General features: G+C 46.1%; 1 protein-coding gene across 1 annotated transcript in view; it reads left to right on the forward strand.

Annotated features, from left to right (window-relative positions):
- Nucleotides 1-297: 297 nt before the first annotated feature.
- Nucleotides 298-16,171, forward strand: part of LOC146209574 (glutamate receptor ionotropic, kainate 2-like) — an 85,245-nt gene continuing 69,371 nt past the window's right edge. Inside the window, exons 1-2 of the mRNA XM_084580523.1 lie at nucleotides 298-316; nucleotides 2,193-2,414. Coding sequence (XP_084436649.1) covers nucleotides 298-316; nucleotides 2,193-2,414 — 241 coding nt within the window. The remainder of the gene's footprint in view (nucleotides 317-2,192; nucleotides 2,415-16,171) is intronic.

A 16,171-nucleotide genomic window follows, 5' to 3' on the forward strand; every position in this document is an offset into this window, starting at 1 on the left:
CCTAAAAAGATACGGGGAAACGTTGCATCTACTTTACCAAGCTGTACCGAAGAGAGGACACTGCTGAGAGTCCCTCCGGAAATATGCTTACCCCTTTTTCTACATGTACCACGTCACCTTGGGTGACGGCGTCTCGAGATCTCCAAGCAGTCTGCAATCACTGCGGACTCGTATGCACCGGGCAGAGGGCCGACGACAATTTTAATGTTATAGCGTTAAAGGCTCCGCTCACCGCAAAATCCGCCGTCGTTGTCGGTGGTGCGTCATCGTCGGCACTGTGGGCGAAAAATCGCGAGCATGGCGCTGGCAGTTGGAAGTTCGCAGCTGGCATAGCCTACATTGAGTGAACGAAGGGTAGCGCAAACGTTACTTTCAACCGAAGCTGCCACCTCGGGCTCTTCTTTTTATATGTGAGGTTGATATCAGAATCAACCTGCTAGAAACCTTGCATTCCGAGTGAAACACTTCACCTCGAGGCCACGCAAGTCCGTTCATACTGCTTGGTTAAAGCGGTGCATTATACGCTGGCTGGTAGCCTATACGCTACCAATAATGTTTTGCTTGCCTGTCACAAAGGATCTGTGAGCGGCGCGTTCACCGCGTTGTGAAGCTAGAGTACGCTATGCGCCCCGAATCTCAATAACGATATGAATGTCGGGCAAGTGCGAAAGTTCCTGCTGGTAGAGCGATTTTCCAATAGCCTCTCGTGAGGTATCTCCTTATATATGCCCTCGAACGCTACGTGTTTTCACGACATCACAAGTCATTACAAATATAAACGGTACAAATTTTCACCACCTGACAAAACGTTGGATAAGGCACAGGAGACCGCTTGGAGAAGACTCCAGACGAGATCCTTTCTCAATCCCGTTTTATTAACAAAAAATGTACCCGGATGACTTTAACCCCGCGTGCAGGTTATGTAGCGAAACAGCCACCTATGATCACATACTATGTCAATGGAAACAAGAACCTCCACCGGAAGATCTAGTACAAATTCCTTCTCGTGTGCGATGGGAGGCCGTTCTGGTCAGCTCGGACCCGGGCATTCAAGCCTTGGCCACCGAGTGGGCCACTAAGGTCGCCGCTAGCCATGGACTGGAGGCCATCTAGAGCGGACCGTCTGCATCTGCATTTTGACAAAAATAAATGTTTTCCAATCCCAAATTGGCACTTCTAGCCCAAACCTCGTCGCAGCCATTAGCGCTTCACTAAAATTTCAGTTCGGAAGCACTCCTTCGGTCACAGTTCACGTGTCCTGTAGTGCGTGCAATTTTACAGTGTTTTCACATGGATCGTGCCTAAACCCAAGGTAACTCTAAAGCGAAAACACTACTTTACGATGCTAAACCGAATCAAGAGCACCGTGTCTGCTATATGACGAGCTCAGAACAAGAGAAGTAAACATTAGAGCGCCGCGGATTCGAACCCAGAACTCCTTCGTGCGAAGCGAGAACGGAACGTCCTAGCTATATCGCCGGAGCAGATCTCCTCGGTTGAAGACAACAACACAACCTCACTCGGTCCTTTGCACATCGTCTTCTCCGCCAACTTCCATCTTTTGGCAGGAGCATTTGCACAGCCTGTACGGCTTAATTACTTTAAAACTAGCATTTTTTTCATTTCAGGGCAAAAGGCACCACTGCGTAGACATACGTCCAGCATATTGCAAAGCTCTCTCGAAAGCTTGCATCTCTTCAAGGCGCACAAAACTTCTTTTTAAAATAATCCTCTGTCCTGTGATAAGTTTCTCTTGGATTCTCTCGCGCGTCTAACGAATGAGTTTGCACTATCACTGAGGTCAACGATTCTGTAACTAGGGTGTGAAACGTTTTAAAGTCACAGATGATCCGAAGCGATGCCTTCTGCCCCAATTATTTCGTGTTTTATAGAGTGTGTTGTTGGGCGAGTCTGTCAGACATCTTCCCCCTCCCCCCCCCCCCCCCCCCAAAGTATACTGCACGCAAAAAAACAAGGACTTGGAGGTACACACAACAAGCGGTTGGTTTTGTATGCGCAGTATACTTTGAAGGTATTTAGTGTTTATTTGCAACAGAAATGCGCAACATTTTTCTATAATTTTATATATTTTACCAATGCTGTGATATATATTATCCTGGGACTTGAATCATAAACAACCACTATAATCCTGTCACTTAAAAGCACCGCGTGGTTCTCGTCGCCTTTCGCAGGTGTGATTTATGACCAAGACCGACCCTCGGATGAGGAGAAGCTACTGTCGCAAGCTTTGGACCGTGCAAACCTGAACGCGAGCTACGCTGGCGAGCCGGAACTATCAGCTTCCGGTACCAGAGGTCCCAGTGAGGACGGTGGAGGTGGACCGAGGACCCCTCACTTGAGTTTGTCCATCGTGAGGCTCGAGGAGGACAACGTGTTCCGGTCGGCGAAGAAACGTGAGTATTGTAGGACGATCTTAGTTTAATATGCAGTGACACATGTATCAGGAACTATCCTTGAAGCTTATCGCGCTTTAGTCTTCGACATGGAAAACTTCCGCGTTTTTATGCTGGACGTTCGATCGATTCATATGGATTTAGGAGCTAGGGGCCATGCTATACTTAAAGTAAGTATCACCCTCCCCCCTCCTCCATGAAAAAAGAACAAAGAAGCTACTTCTTGAAAGCAGGAAACGCTGTATTAAATGAAAATTGTCATGCAGTTGTAAACGAGACGAGATAGCACTGAGCTGCGTCACAGCAATAACCTCAAGACTGATTCTTCAGTGCTTTTGAAATTTGATAGCAGGTTCATTTTACTCTGCACAAATTTTTCAAGAACCCTTAGGATGACATGCAATAAAATGCCGAAAAGTGACACTACAAATTAGTTCTTTGGGATATTTTGGTATGAAATAATAATAAAGAAAAAACCTTGACGACAGAGTGACACTATACAAACATGCGGCCCGAACGAGACTTACCTTTACACAACTCTTAGTCTGGCTTTAATCTCCACTATTTACGAAAAATACATAAGCTTTCAACCATTTCGAGGATGCGTTGAGCTCTTTAATTTCTAATTATGCATTTTGCACTCACGAACGCATTGTGATAAGATGGAAGAGGGAACGCGGTCAAACTAAATAAAGCACGAAGTTCATATTTCATGACGCGATATTCGGGGGTCGTGCGTTCGGTTGCCACCATCAACCCGTTGTTTTTTCTTCTACTTTGCGTTTAATTATCTTTCCCCTGAACAGATTATATTACCAATTTATGTGACTATCGAAGTAAAGATTTAAAAAAATGGCAAAGTACAATCCACAATCCACAATGTTTTCCTTGGCCTCACCGACTGTTGGCTTCTTTCCTTCATGTATTATAACGAGCACCCTCATTTCCCCTTCATTTATCTGCATGTAGCTTACGGGGGTCTCGGTTCTGGCAGTCTTGAAGTCATAGGTAGCATAAGAGGGTTCTAGCACAGCTTTCGCCCTCGCTCTTGATCACGTTCTTCGTTACGCTAGCGGTAACACAGGACCTTCCACGTCCGCCGCTATGGCTGAGGGTGGCGCTGGTGAACACTCTCAAGGTTCGTATACCCCTAGTGAAAAATCCCGTATCGCTACAAATGGATTTGAACCGGTCCTGTATTATCCCGTATAAATTTGATCCGGTGTGACCAGTCCTGTATGAAGCTTAAACGGGTTTATATCGGACAGGTCATGTCCGGTATGAATCTCAATCCTGACGATCCAATCCGGTATCGAGTTAATATAGGGCAAACCATTTCCAGTATGCACCTTATACATGACATCCCAGTCCGATGTGGATATGAAACAGGGCGGACCAGACCTGTATTGAGCTCATATACAGGACAGGTCATGTCCGGTTTAACAGAAACCGGACAAATCCGAAATGAATGAAACTGATACGGGACAGAGTATTTCCGCTTCTCAGTACAATTCGGGCGGATCGTGAAGCTCAGCCAGGATGACCACGTCGGAACATGCCTTCACGCTAAATAAGCATGAAACCATACATAATATAAGCTAAAACTTTTCTGTATATGCGGAGTACGCGTTGTTTTGTACATAACTAGAAGATATGAAGTCGTGGATGTGTGCGCTAGCAAGTACATACATGCATCGCGTTTTGTTTTTGCGTGTGCAACAGTCGCTGCAGCTTGTACGATCTTGCGGTGCATCTTCATAATCTGGGACTGAAGATCTGCCGCCTTCAACGCGAAAGTGCAAGCAAGAACGTAGCGTTTTGTTAGCGCAGATAAAATACGCTCGAGAATAATTGAAACATCGCTGATCATCGAAATATGCACAGGTCAGCCGGACATCGGGAGTCGCTTCCTCGAGTGTTTACTCATGCAAAACACTTGGTCAGAAGTAAATTCATTGACGTCGCGGCTCCGCTGGCAGCAGGTGAAGCTAAAAGAAGCAGTATTACAAGTGTTGGTGCACCGCATATATCTATATGTAGCAAAAATTGCATGCGTTCGAAGACGATGACAAAACACATCAGCACTAGTAAATTGTGACATTCGGAGGTTTGTCTGCAAGAAAGCGATACATTGTAAAGGTGCGGGACACGGATAACCCTTCGTGATAGCCAGGAAAAAGATGCAGCGTGTTTAAAGGGCGATCGTTCAATTACGACCACAAATTCTACACCCTACAAAAATACACAAACTACAAAAGAGCAATCTCGACTACATAAGCAGATATATAACGTCAATCGTCGTGTCCTGTCGTAGTGTAGTGGTTAAAGTGCTTGCTTGCTTACTGAAAAGAGCGAAGTTCGAGTCACATGTGAAATTTTTTTCCTTTTCTATTTTCTTTTTGTTTCTTTTTTTTTTATTTTTTCTTTTCTTTTTTTTCCTTTTTCAAATGTAGTGGTGTTATGTAGAGTTCAACCTGTATCAATTAACCAGAAACCGGACGAACGCGTCATTTCTGGAACTGATGCCGGGCAGAGTATTCCGCTTCTGAACAGAACCTCAACCAGAATGACCATGCCGGACACGCCAGCGCACTAAATAAGCATGATACCAAACATATTATACAACTGTTCTGTATATAAAGGGCACGCTTCGTTTCCCAAATACCTCGAAAATAAGAAGCCATCGAAGAGCGCGCTAGCAAGCATATACGCGCAGCGCGCCGCTTTTGCGGGTACAACAGTCGCTGCAGCTCGTACGATCTTGCGGTGCGTCTTCATATCTGCGACTGAAGATCTGCCGACTACAACACGAAAGTAGAAGCACGAACGTATCGTTTCGCTAGCGATGACAAAAAGCTGTTCGAGAAAAAATAAACATCGCTGACCATCGAAAGATGCGCAGATAGCCGCACACCGGGCGACGCATTCTCGAATGTTTACATATTGAAACCGCTCAGTCGGAAGTGTATTCATTGACATCGATGCTCCGCTGGTAGCACGTGAAGCTAAAACGCCCAGTATTACAAGTATTAGTGCACCGGATATCTCTGTATGTAGGAAAACTTGCAAGCGTTCGTAGACGATGAAAAACACATCGGCACTAGTAAATTATGATACCTTGAGGTTTGCCTTCAATAAAGCGACGCATTATAAAGATACGGCACATTTGTAAACCCTCGTGATAGCCTGCAAAGATATTCAGCGTGTTTAAAGGGCGATCGGTGAATTACGGCCACAAATTCTACTGCCAAGGACCGAGGTTCGATTCCACATTCGGTAGAAAAATCTTTTTATTTTATTTAATTTTATTTTTATTTATTTAATTATTTATTATTTTAAATGTAGTCGTTTTATTTTATATCGTTGCATGCTTTTTCCACCCTGGCGATGCGTTTCTTTCCGGAAACGAGGGCCATCAACCATACAGGCCATTCCGATATCAGAGCTCCGCGCGGTTTCATTCCGGACTTTCCAGGGCAGTACAGGAATTTGCTGAAATAGCCCCAATCCTGTATCCCAGATCCTGTACAGTAAACCTGTATACGATTTCCTGTACGAATTTTATACAGGATTGTTCAGTAGGGACAGACAACATTAATACCCAAGAAAGTAGCAAGGGGGACAGCGGCCGATGTAGCTCAGTTGGTAGAGCACCGGACGCGATATTCGGAGGTCGAGGGTTCCGTTCCCACCATCGGCACGTTTTGTTTTCTTCTACTTTGCGTTTAATTATCTTTCCCCTGAACAGATTATATCACTAATTTATGTGACTATCAAAGTAAAGAACAACAAAAATGGCAAAGTACAATCCCCAATGCTTTCCTTGGCCTCGCCGACTGTTGGCTTTTTTCCTTCATGTATTATAACGAGCACCCTCATTTCCCCTTCATTTATCTGCGTGTAGCTTACGGGGGTCTCGGTTCTGGCAGTCTTGAAGCCATATGTAGCGTAAGAGGATTCTAGCACAGCTTTCGCCCTCGCTCTTGATCACGTTCTACGTTACGCTGGCGGTAACACAGGACGTTCCACGTCCGCCGCTATGGTTGAGGGTGGCGCTGGGGAACACTCTCGAGGTTCGTATAGAGACAACATTAATACCCAAGAAAGTAGCATGGGGGGGGGGGGGGCAGCGGCCGATGTAGCTCAGTTGGAAGAGCACCGGACGCGATATTCGGAGGTCGTGGGTTCGGTTCCCACCATCGGCACGTTGTGTTTTCTTCTACTTTGCGTTTAATTATCTTTCCCCGGAACTGATTAAATTCCTAATTTATGTGACTATCGAAGTAAAGATTAAAAAAAAATGGCAAAGTACAATCCCCAATGAGCTCCTTGGCCTCGACGACTGTTGGCTTCTTTCCTTCATGTATTATAACGAGCACCCTCATTTCCCGCTGTTTGATCAAGCGATATAAATAACAAGCATACCACTCTTGCCCGAAGGCATTTACTTAATTATCATGACAGCTAGGTACATTAATGTTCGCATCCTACTTTACATGTAGAGCAGTGTTTTTCAGTAAACCTTCTACCTTCGAATAATTAGCATTTTTGATTAAACAAGCCTGGTTGTTTTTACCTGAGACCGTGAGTGTCATGGTAAATCAGTCTCGAGGGCGAAGAACGTCCGGAATTCTTTCTCTTCTTATCCTCTTAATGAAGGGCTGTAATTTCAATTATGAACGAAGTGTAATCAGTCTTCTTATGTGTCCTGTATACGGAACGCTTCAGCATAATAAACAAGGTCCCTTGCATCACAACTAGTAACATAATGTTTACGTACAAAAGCAGTAAATTTGGCTCCAGAAGTTGCTATAGCCAATTAAAATGGCCAGTGCTTATGCGAGAAACCGACTCGGTATCCGTAGAAACATTAGCGAGGTAAAGAATCCCGCTGTCGCACAAACAAAACATTGCACTTCAAAGCATCACAGCTTTCATATTTTCATCATATCGGCCTGCACCGTATACCACGACCTAAATTCGCTAGCCTCGTACTGAAGTCACATATCCTGACTCTCAACGACATTTAGTTCATTAGGTGTGTTCGTTAAACTTAAACTCGGGTTGTGCTAAAATTCATTTAAATGATGCTGGTGATACTACCTACTTTGGTGCCTTCGTGATGGGCTTCATAAATGTTTGCTATCAAGACATTCCTCATGTAACCATTTTCCACCAGTATTTAATTGCATTGCATTAACACGAAAGTTTTAAGGATCTTTGGCTTGCCTAATCTTATTGTGGCCGATGAGTACTAAGCATCGCCAACAACGCTCACTGGCGAAAGTCGTCTTGCACGCGCCATTAGAACTACTAATTCATATTAAAATAAAAAAATGGTGGGACACCTAAGTTTCGTCGTTAAGGATATGACACGATACCAAGCGCTCGCGAACGATGGTTTTAAAAGAGAGAACTTCACTGGGTTACCAGTCGAGCATTTCGCGGTGGTCGTGACAGGCCACTTGTGCGCATGCGCCGTTACCACGGCGACCGAAGAGGCTGGTATAGTATGGCTGGGCATGGTATGGCCTGTAGTATTTGTTAAATAAATAAATTATTAATGTGAATTTGACTCTCACCAGCCTGCTTTGAGCCGCACATCAACTGTTACTCACCACTTTGACACCGGTTCCAATGCGCCTCTGCGTCAGCGCCCTTATGTAGTGTCTGCACCGAGCGCCGACGTATCGAAGCCCAAGTAAGCACTATGGCTCACAATGGAGTGATTGAACCTTCCAACAGTCTCTGGTCCTCCCTTATTGTCCTGGTGAGGAAGAAAGACGATTCGCTTCGCTTCTGCATTGACTACCATTAGACGTCTACCCCCTTCCGCGTATAGATGACGCATTGGACTGCTTACAAGGTGCTGAACTTTTTTCTTCGCACGATTTACGATCCGGTTACAGGCGGGTGTTCATGGCTGTGGAAGATCGCCCTAAAACAGCATTTGTCACCACCGATGACCCCTTTGAATTTAGCGTCATGCCTTTCGGTCTCTGTAATGCCCCTGCTACATTCGAGCTAATGATGAATACTATACTGCGTGGCCTGAAGTGAAAGACATGCCTCTATTACCTTGACGGCATCGTGGTGTTCTCGCCGGACTTTGCGACTCACCTTTCTCGCCTGAAGGAGGTATTGACATGTCTTGCGAATGCCGGCTTACAGCTTAAAGTTGAAGTGTTGTATCGCTGCTTGTGAGCTGACCATTTTAGGCCACGTTGTGTCCAAGGATGGTATACGTCCTGAACCCGCCAAACTTCGAGCTGTGACTGAGTTTCCGAAGCCTACTCCCATCAAGCAACTAAGGAGTTTTTTGGGCCTGTTCTCATACTTCAGGCTTTTTATACGGAACTTTGCTTCCATTGTCGCCCTGCTGACTGAGCTCCTCGGCAATAACTCAGATATTTCGCTGTGGTCACCAGCGTGCGACGACGCCTACACACCTTGCGCCGCCTCCTCACAGCCCCGCCCATCCTGCGCCATTTTGACGCTCAGGTGCCTACCAAAGTGCACGCAGACGCCAGTGGTGTCGGCCTCAACGCTGTGCTTGCTCAGCGTCCCTCTGGCTTCGGTGAATACGCAGTCACCTATGCCAGCCGTACTCTCACGAAAGCAGAAGCGAACTACTCTGTAACGGAAAAGGAGTGCTAGGCCATTGTATGGGCACTCACAAAGTTTCGCCCCTACCTTTACGGCCGTTATTTTGATGTAGTCACGGACCATCATACCCTACGCTGGCTTTCATCGCTTAAATACCCTCCGGTCGCTTGGCACGGTGGGCTCTTCGTCCGCGAGAATGCAATATCCGTGTTATTTACCGATCTGGCCGCAAACATAAAGACTCTGACGCTTTGTCTCGCTCGCTGCTTCCAGTCGACCTTGCGGACCCTCCGTCTTGGACTCCACGGAGACTTCGATCGACATCAGTGACATGCCCGCCGAATAACAAAAGGATCCATGGATCGCTTCTCTTATTTACTACCTTTTTAACAATTCAGCGATTACCCCTTCACGCGCCCTTCGACGTCAAGCTTCCCAAAGTGAGATTCGGGATCACGTTCTTTACCGGCGCACCTACAACTTAAGTAGACGGAAAGGCTCCTCGTGATTCCGCGTCATCTACGGACTCAAATATGTGCAGCGTTTCACGCCGATCCGCAGTGCGGTCACGCCGGAGTTTTCAAGACGTACACTCGAATCTGTCTTCGCTATTATTGGCGCGGTATGTACAACTCGGTTCTTAGGTACGTTCGATCGTGCTTGACTTGCCAACGCTGTAAACCTGCCTCTCACCGTTCGTCTAATAAGTTACAGCCTCTCACATGTCTCCTTAGACCCTTCGACTGCATAGGAATTGACCTCTACGGCCCTCTACCGCACAAAGCTGATGGCATTCGCTGGGTCATTGTCACCGTCGACCACCTGACGCGATAGACCAAAACCGCCGCGCTTCCAGCTCGAGATGTGGTCGTTTTCTTATTGAAGAACTTTATTCTCCGTCACGGTGCTCCTCGTGAATTGCTCAGCGACAGAGGCCGTGTTTTCTTATCTGAGGTCGTTCAAGCCCTGCTCGCTCAGTGCAGAATCATTCACCGGACTTGCACCGCCTACCACCCGCAAACAAACGGCCTAACTGAACGATTTAATTGTACCCTCGGTTACATGCTCGCGAAGTACGTCGGGTTCAATCCCTCAGACTGGGACATTCTCCTTCCTTATATCACCTACGCGTACAACACTGCCACTCAATCCAGAACGGGTTTCTCTCCATTCTTTTTGCTTTACAGTCGGCATTCATCTGCTCCCCTTGATACTGTCCTCCCTTACAACCCTGTGACCATCAGAATGTACTACAGTAACCGTAGCTGCAAAGTACGCTCAAGAATGCTGCCAGTTTGCCCGGACATTCACGACCGACTCTCAGTGGCGCCAAAAATTTTGCCATGACACCGATCACAAGAACGCACCACACTTCGAGCCCGGCTCACTCGTGTGGCTGTGGGTACCATACGGCAGCCCCGGCCCCTCAGCAAAACTGATGTACAAGTACATGTGCCATACCGTGCCCTCGAGCGCACTTCAGCAGTGAAGTACGTTGTTGAGCCGCTTACGCCATTTTCCGATTTGCGACGCCGTGGCAGTGAGACTGTACGTGTGCAGTGCCTTAAGCCCTTCTACGACCCCATTGTATCTTCGTCTCCTTAGGTCGCCAGGATGGCTCCCTTTTCTCTGGGGGAATTGTGAAGAAGAAGATGGGCTCCTTTGCTGGACGTTGACGAAGAGAAAGCAGTCTTTGTAGTTGTCGCGCAGACCATAGTGCTTGTCTGAATCGCACCGCTTCCTCGCCGACCTCGACGCCGTCCTTGGCGTGTAAAATAAACCTTCTCCTACAATAAGTACATGTACCCTAACGAGGACCTGCAAGAGAAGCTGCGAACGAGAGCCGTTATCACTATCACGCCATGCCCTTAAAGGAGAAGCTTGAGTGTCCCCGGGCCGCCATTTGTTTGCTCCGACTAGTACTTTAAACAGAGTGAGGCTTAGCCACCAATGCTATTTCTCTTTAGTCTCAAACTACCCCATTAATGCAGCGTATTCTCCAACTAAAAAATGGGGACAGTTGATAAGGAAGCGAGGAAAATAAGTTCGGCGGAACAGGTTCAACACTGTTACTTATACGGAAATGGCAGTGTCCGTTGTTTTGCAGTGTGTGGTGTTTAAGACGCTGCTGTGTTCAGAGTTACGAATAAACCACCATGGACCGCTGTTTAGAATGGCGCACATGAAAAACTTCTGGCAAATTTCAGAGAAGTGTTCCATTCCCGCAATACAGCTTTATAGAAATGTACACAGAGGTCACTTAGTAATAGAGAAACGTCATGTGGATATTCGACATTGATATTCGACGCTGCCAGTTTAGAATTCACCGTTCTGCTATTTCACCAGCTCTCTTCATGTACTACGCAGAAAAAGCCATCTCTAAATGCGCTTTAAGCAGAGCTATAATGCTCATGTAGGCAGTAAACATTGTGCCTATTACTTATATTATTAAAAAAAAATGTACGTGCGAAACTTTGATACTTCAGCACTCGAACTGTACAAGTCACTAACTGTATGAATAAAAAATTATCAGGTCATTGACATTGCTCGAATCAACATAATCCACCAAAATGCGAATAAAATAATTTGCCGGTTAGATGTCCTCACCTGTTGTCCTGGTAAGATGTGATCGTTTTTAACCAGAAGGCTCTTTTTCTAGTCAGAGTGCACCAAGACCAAATCCGCGCAGAACAGATTTTCCACTTGGGCTAGCAATATTACTCTTCCAAAGCAGCTTGCGAAAAGTCATAACAAGCATGTTTTCGTATCTGAGAGGAGAAAGGAGTATAGGGACCGCCGACTGGCAGAATATCCGGCTTAGGAGCGCCTTCTACTCTTTTGTCTACGGTCAGCCAGATCCCATCGCGTAATGTGGGTGGCTCCTTGCTTATTCACGAATATATGGATTTCATCAAAGCTAAGCGTATACACTTGATCTGAATCGTTAGTTTCCTCGGCGGGGCCCATAAAGTAAGTGGGGTTTTCTTCTGACCGAAAAACCCGTTACCTGGTGGGTGTATAGCTCACATCGAAACAAAACATCCGCATTCCATAATGACCCTTAGAAACATAAACTGTAGTCGTGTAGAAGTGCTGTATCTCGAGTGGCAGAATTATTTTGCGGGAAAACTATTCGGGTCAGCGTGCGTTTTAAGCAGAACGTTATATTTGGCTGAACAGAGAATTAAGTTTTTTTATTTTCGTGAGGGAGGAAGGAGGGGGGACGGAAAACCCACATTGGTGAACGAGGCCTTTGGTATCGCCCTGGATCAGCGCGAAATTCAAAAGGGCTTTTCGCCCTCGTTACGTCAGTATTGTGATTGACGTCAAATTCGACTGGAAGCCTCCAATAACAAAATGAATGTAATTTATTTTTAAATAAGATTTGATTTATTTAGAAAATATGGAAATCGAACTCGGGACCTTCGAATTGTGAGTCGAGCACGGTGTCGAATGGCCAAGAAGTATCATTTTTGTACGAGCTGAATACACATATGGGCCGAGCAGATGTTTCGGCCAGTACGTGTACATTCATGACAAAAACAACCAACGCTCAGAAATAACACAAAGAACAAGAAGCGTGTCAATGCTGTCAGTATCTCCCTTCTTTTTCATGAGATTGCGGTTAAGTGCGCGCTCTTCTTGACCAATAATGAAATAAACCTAATGAAAGCGGGATGTACTCAGCAGTTCTGACATTTTAGTGAGACTTAAAATTATTTAATTCAGAGATCAAAAAATGGAAACCGAAATAAAGAGCAAAAGAAAATATAAAAAACAAGCCCCACGATGTCATATTCATTTTTTCGCCTTGACAGCATTTAAGCATTCTCAAAGGGAGAGAACACATGCCGCAAAAATGTCATGAGAATATGGTGCAAAATAACAGATTTCTCCTAATATAGCAAACACCGGGCTCAGATCAAAAGAGCGAGGATTTAAAAATTATATGATTTTGAAAACTGCATAGAAATAATTGATGCGATCGCTTGCAGAAAAATCAGCTGTGGCTTAGCTCTGGCGAAGCGTGAGTGATTGCGAAAGCAATACTTCCATGGAATTGGAAGAATGGAGCGCCCTCACGCGGCGGTGGTAGCCGCCGCGCCAAGCGAAGGAACGACTACGGCCGAAGAGACGAGTTGGGGCCCCTGCTCTCCTCTGGTCGTGACGTCACGCTGTCACGTGGTCGTGCGCCGCAGCTGCGCCGAAGCGAAGGAACGACCTCCACCGACAGCAGAAAATTCCTAGCAGTATTGCTTTCGCAATAAAAATGCGGTTACTACGTTTGTCGTACTACATGTACGGAGAATACCACTGATTTTAATAAGAGCGCGATATACTTTATTCTTTCAGAAGCGTTCGTCGGGCTTTATTTTGCGCTTTCTACACTACGCTCGTCAGTGAGAACCATCCCTCCTTTCAAATCGTCGATGATGTGCACTTAGCGTTTGTAACTTGTGGCGCCCCGGCGCGTTGAATTCCTTTTTATGAAACGGCGATGATGGCCCACTGAAATTTTTGTCGACGAGACACAAGTTCCTCTGCAGTAACATCCTTGAATGTCTTCAGTGTGAAAAGTTAATGGAAGCTACTCTACACTAAAAAAGTTATAATTACTGCCTGGCAGGCGACGTATGTTTGTTTTCGATGCGTCTTTTTTGTCCGCATGTACTCATCCCCATGGTCACAGCTTTGGTTTCCAGTGTGCTAGTCTGGATAATATGATCCAATTAACGGCACCTTGCAAATGACATTTACATAGCGAAAAACAGCAGGAGACTACTGATGCGGGGGCTATGACGTCTTCCGCCCAATGTTCATCAGTAACTTACTAGCATAAAGCGTACATTCCGGACGGAACTTTTTTGTGCCCTGTATTTCTGACCATAGGCATGTAAAAAAAATCAAAACATTTCTGCTGACGCCTCTAACACAAATAGATTAAAGTAAGAGAGTATGGGGTAGACATTGATTGACCACATCTACAAAGTTTGCCAGACATTTAAGCGAGAACACGCAGTCGAGATTAAATCCTTCACCCGAAAACCTTCTTGTCGGGTGTGCAAATGCATTCTAGACCTCGCACCATATTAGGGTTGCTCACAGACTAAACGTCCGAAGCAGGCCCTCTTAGCATGCAACACAAAACAAACTCTAGACTTGGGATTAGCCGGCGCGAACTGTACACTGCTAGTGGGCGGCCCCATTTAGCACGAAGACGAGGATTTCTAAAACGGCGTTGCATTACAAATCCTAGGTGAGCCGCGGGGAGAAGCCTATGAAAGTTTCTCTAAGGACGGATCATCAAGGTTAAAAAATTAAAAGTAGAATATTTATGGGAAGTCTCTGGAGCAGCCTTTAGGCAATGAACAGCAGGGTTGGCCTGTCTGGGGAACTTTAATAACGGCGGCGTTTCATACATGTAATAGTAAGAGGCCAAATAAAGTATGATCGAAGGCTCTCTGCTGTAATATCCGCTCGGCGTCAAAACTCCGAGTCGACAAAACATGCACAGCCTTGCTGCGTCAGTTATTAACATACGGTAGAGCAAAACAGTACTGTGTTAGTGCAGCTAAGTCGACGGGCTGTGGGGGATTTTCGATTGGCAGATGTGAACTCGATGCATGTCCCAGGCGCACAATTTGGATTGGTGAAGAGTTGCTCTGGATAAAATATTTTTCCCTCTCCCTTTCGCTCTGAGGAGTATACCTAAAGCATGCTTTGAAAAGTCGATGGCTGTGGCAATTGTGTTGGAAATGGATTGGAAAAGAGGGAAAGTACTGCGGAGGCCAACTACTATGGCTACCAGGCGTGATATGAGACGCATTTATGTCCGCTGGTTAAAAAAGAAAATACATCGACAAAAAAATAATAGTTTCACAACATCAGCAGGAGCAATGGAACTTTGAAGGGGCATGTCAGCCGCAGCTGCTCGTCTCCGACACGGGTCGCTACAGTCTCGGCCCTTGTGTGTACCCAGTCAAAGTGCGCCGCAGACGAGTGGATGGGCGCCGCTCTCTGCGTCACCTCGAGCCACTCCGTCAACACAGCGGAGGAAGAGGAAATGGGCCTGCCAGGGGAGGGGGGCAAAAAGCGGTGCCAGCGTTCCTGTTGTCTTTAGAACGTTTACATCAAGCGACGTTTTGGGCTTTCGGTTGTTGATTTCATATCCCACTTTGTTTCACACTCAACGCCCAACAAGAGCCAAGCAAACCAAACCAGAACGGAGTACTGAAGAGGGATAAGGATGGTGGCGCAGAGCGCTACGGAAGGTGGTGAGGAGAATCAGTTACTGAGAGGGTAGAATGTGGTCCTAAGGGATGCCGTGGCCTGGAGCACGAATCAACAAAGGAAGGTATATACGTATGCTGCTTTAATAGCTATTCCTTATGAGAAAAATAGTGCTCTGAAGAACTCGAAAATCTGTCCAACGAAGCAGGTTCGGAAGCACAGACGAATGAATTTTGCTGGTGAAAAAACAGCCATGAAACAAATGTAAAAAATATTGAATCAAATACGGCTTACCGGTTGTCGTATATTGCCGGGAGCTTTTGTTTTCATAATTTAAAAGATGCACTAAAATCATACCACATTCCCTGTGGGAGTGTTTCCGTTGAGAGGGCATTGTGAGATGCGTTCGACTTTGAATCGCCGTAAAACCAATGGCCAACACAGCTGGGGGCGGCATCAAGTATTAGCGTACGGCAAAGCTAACGCTACCCAGTCGACTGCACCGAAATATTCTGCCGCCTTCTATGGGTTTGTGTTTGTGTTTTGTTATGGGATTGCATTAAAAAATACTTTGAGCCAAAATTATGTGTAACTTGCTGCAACGAAATTATAGTAAGGAAAGAAGTTGCCGGACTCTTGTGCTGAGAAATCGTAACGACGTACGTGGAAATTTTAGAGCAGCGCAGAGAAATGTAGAGTCTGGTTTCACGCGCTGGTAGCCTCACCCGGGAGCCGGAGCACGTAACGGTGCAAGGAGCAGGGAGAGCGGTGAGCTCGCTCCGACCATCGCCAACATGTCAGCCTTCCACTGCAACCAGACCGTCGAGTCACGGCCGCAGCTGATTTCGTTCGATCAAACCGCGTGTGAGAGCACCACAATCGTGGCGGTCACATGCGCTAGTCACGTGGTTGTATTTGCA

This window comes from Amblyomma maculatum, chromosome 1 (assembly GCF_055883805.1).
Source record: "Amblyomma maculatum isolate TAMU_Amacu chromosome 1, ASM5588380v1, whole genome shotgun sequence".
Lineage (NCBI taxonomy): Eukaryota > Metazoa > Arthropoda > Arachnida > Ixodida > Ixodidae > Amblyomma > Amblyomma maculatum.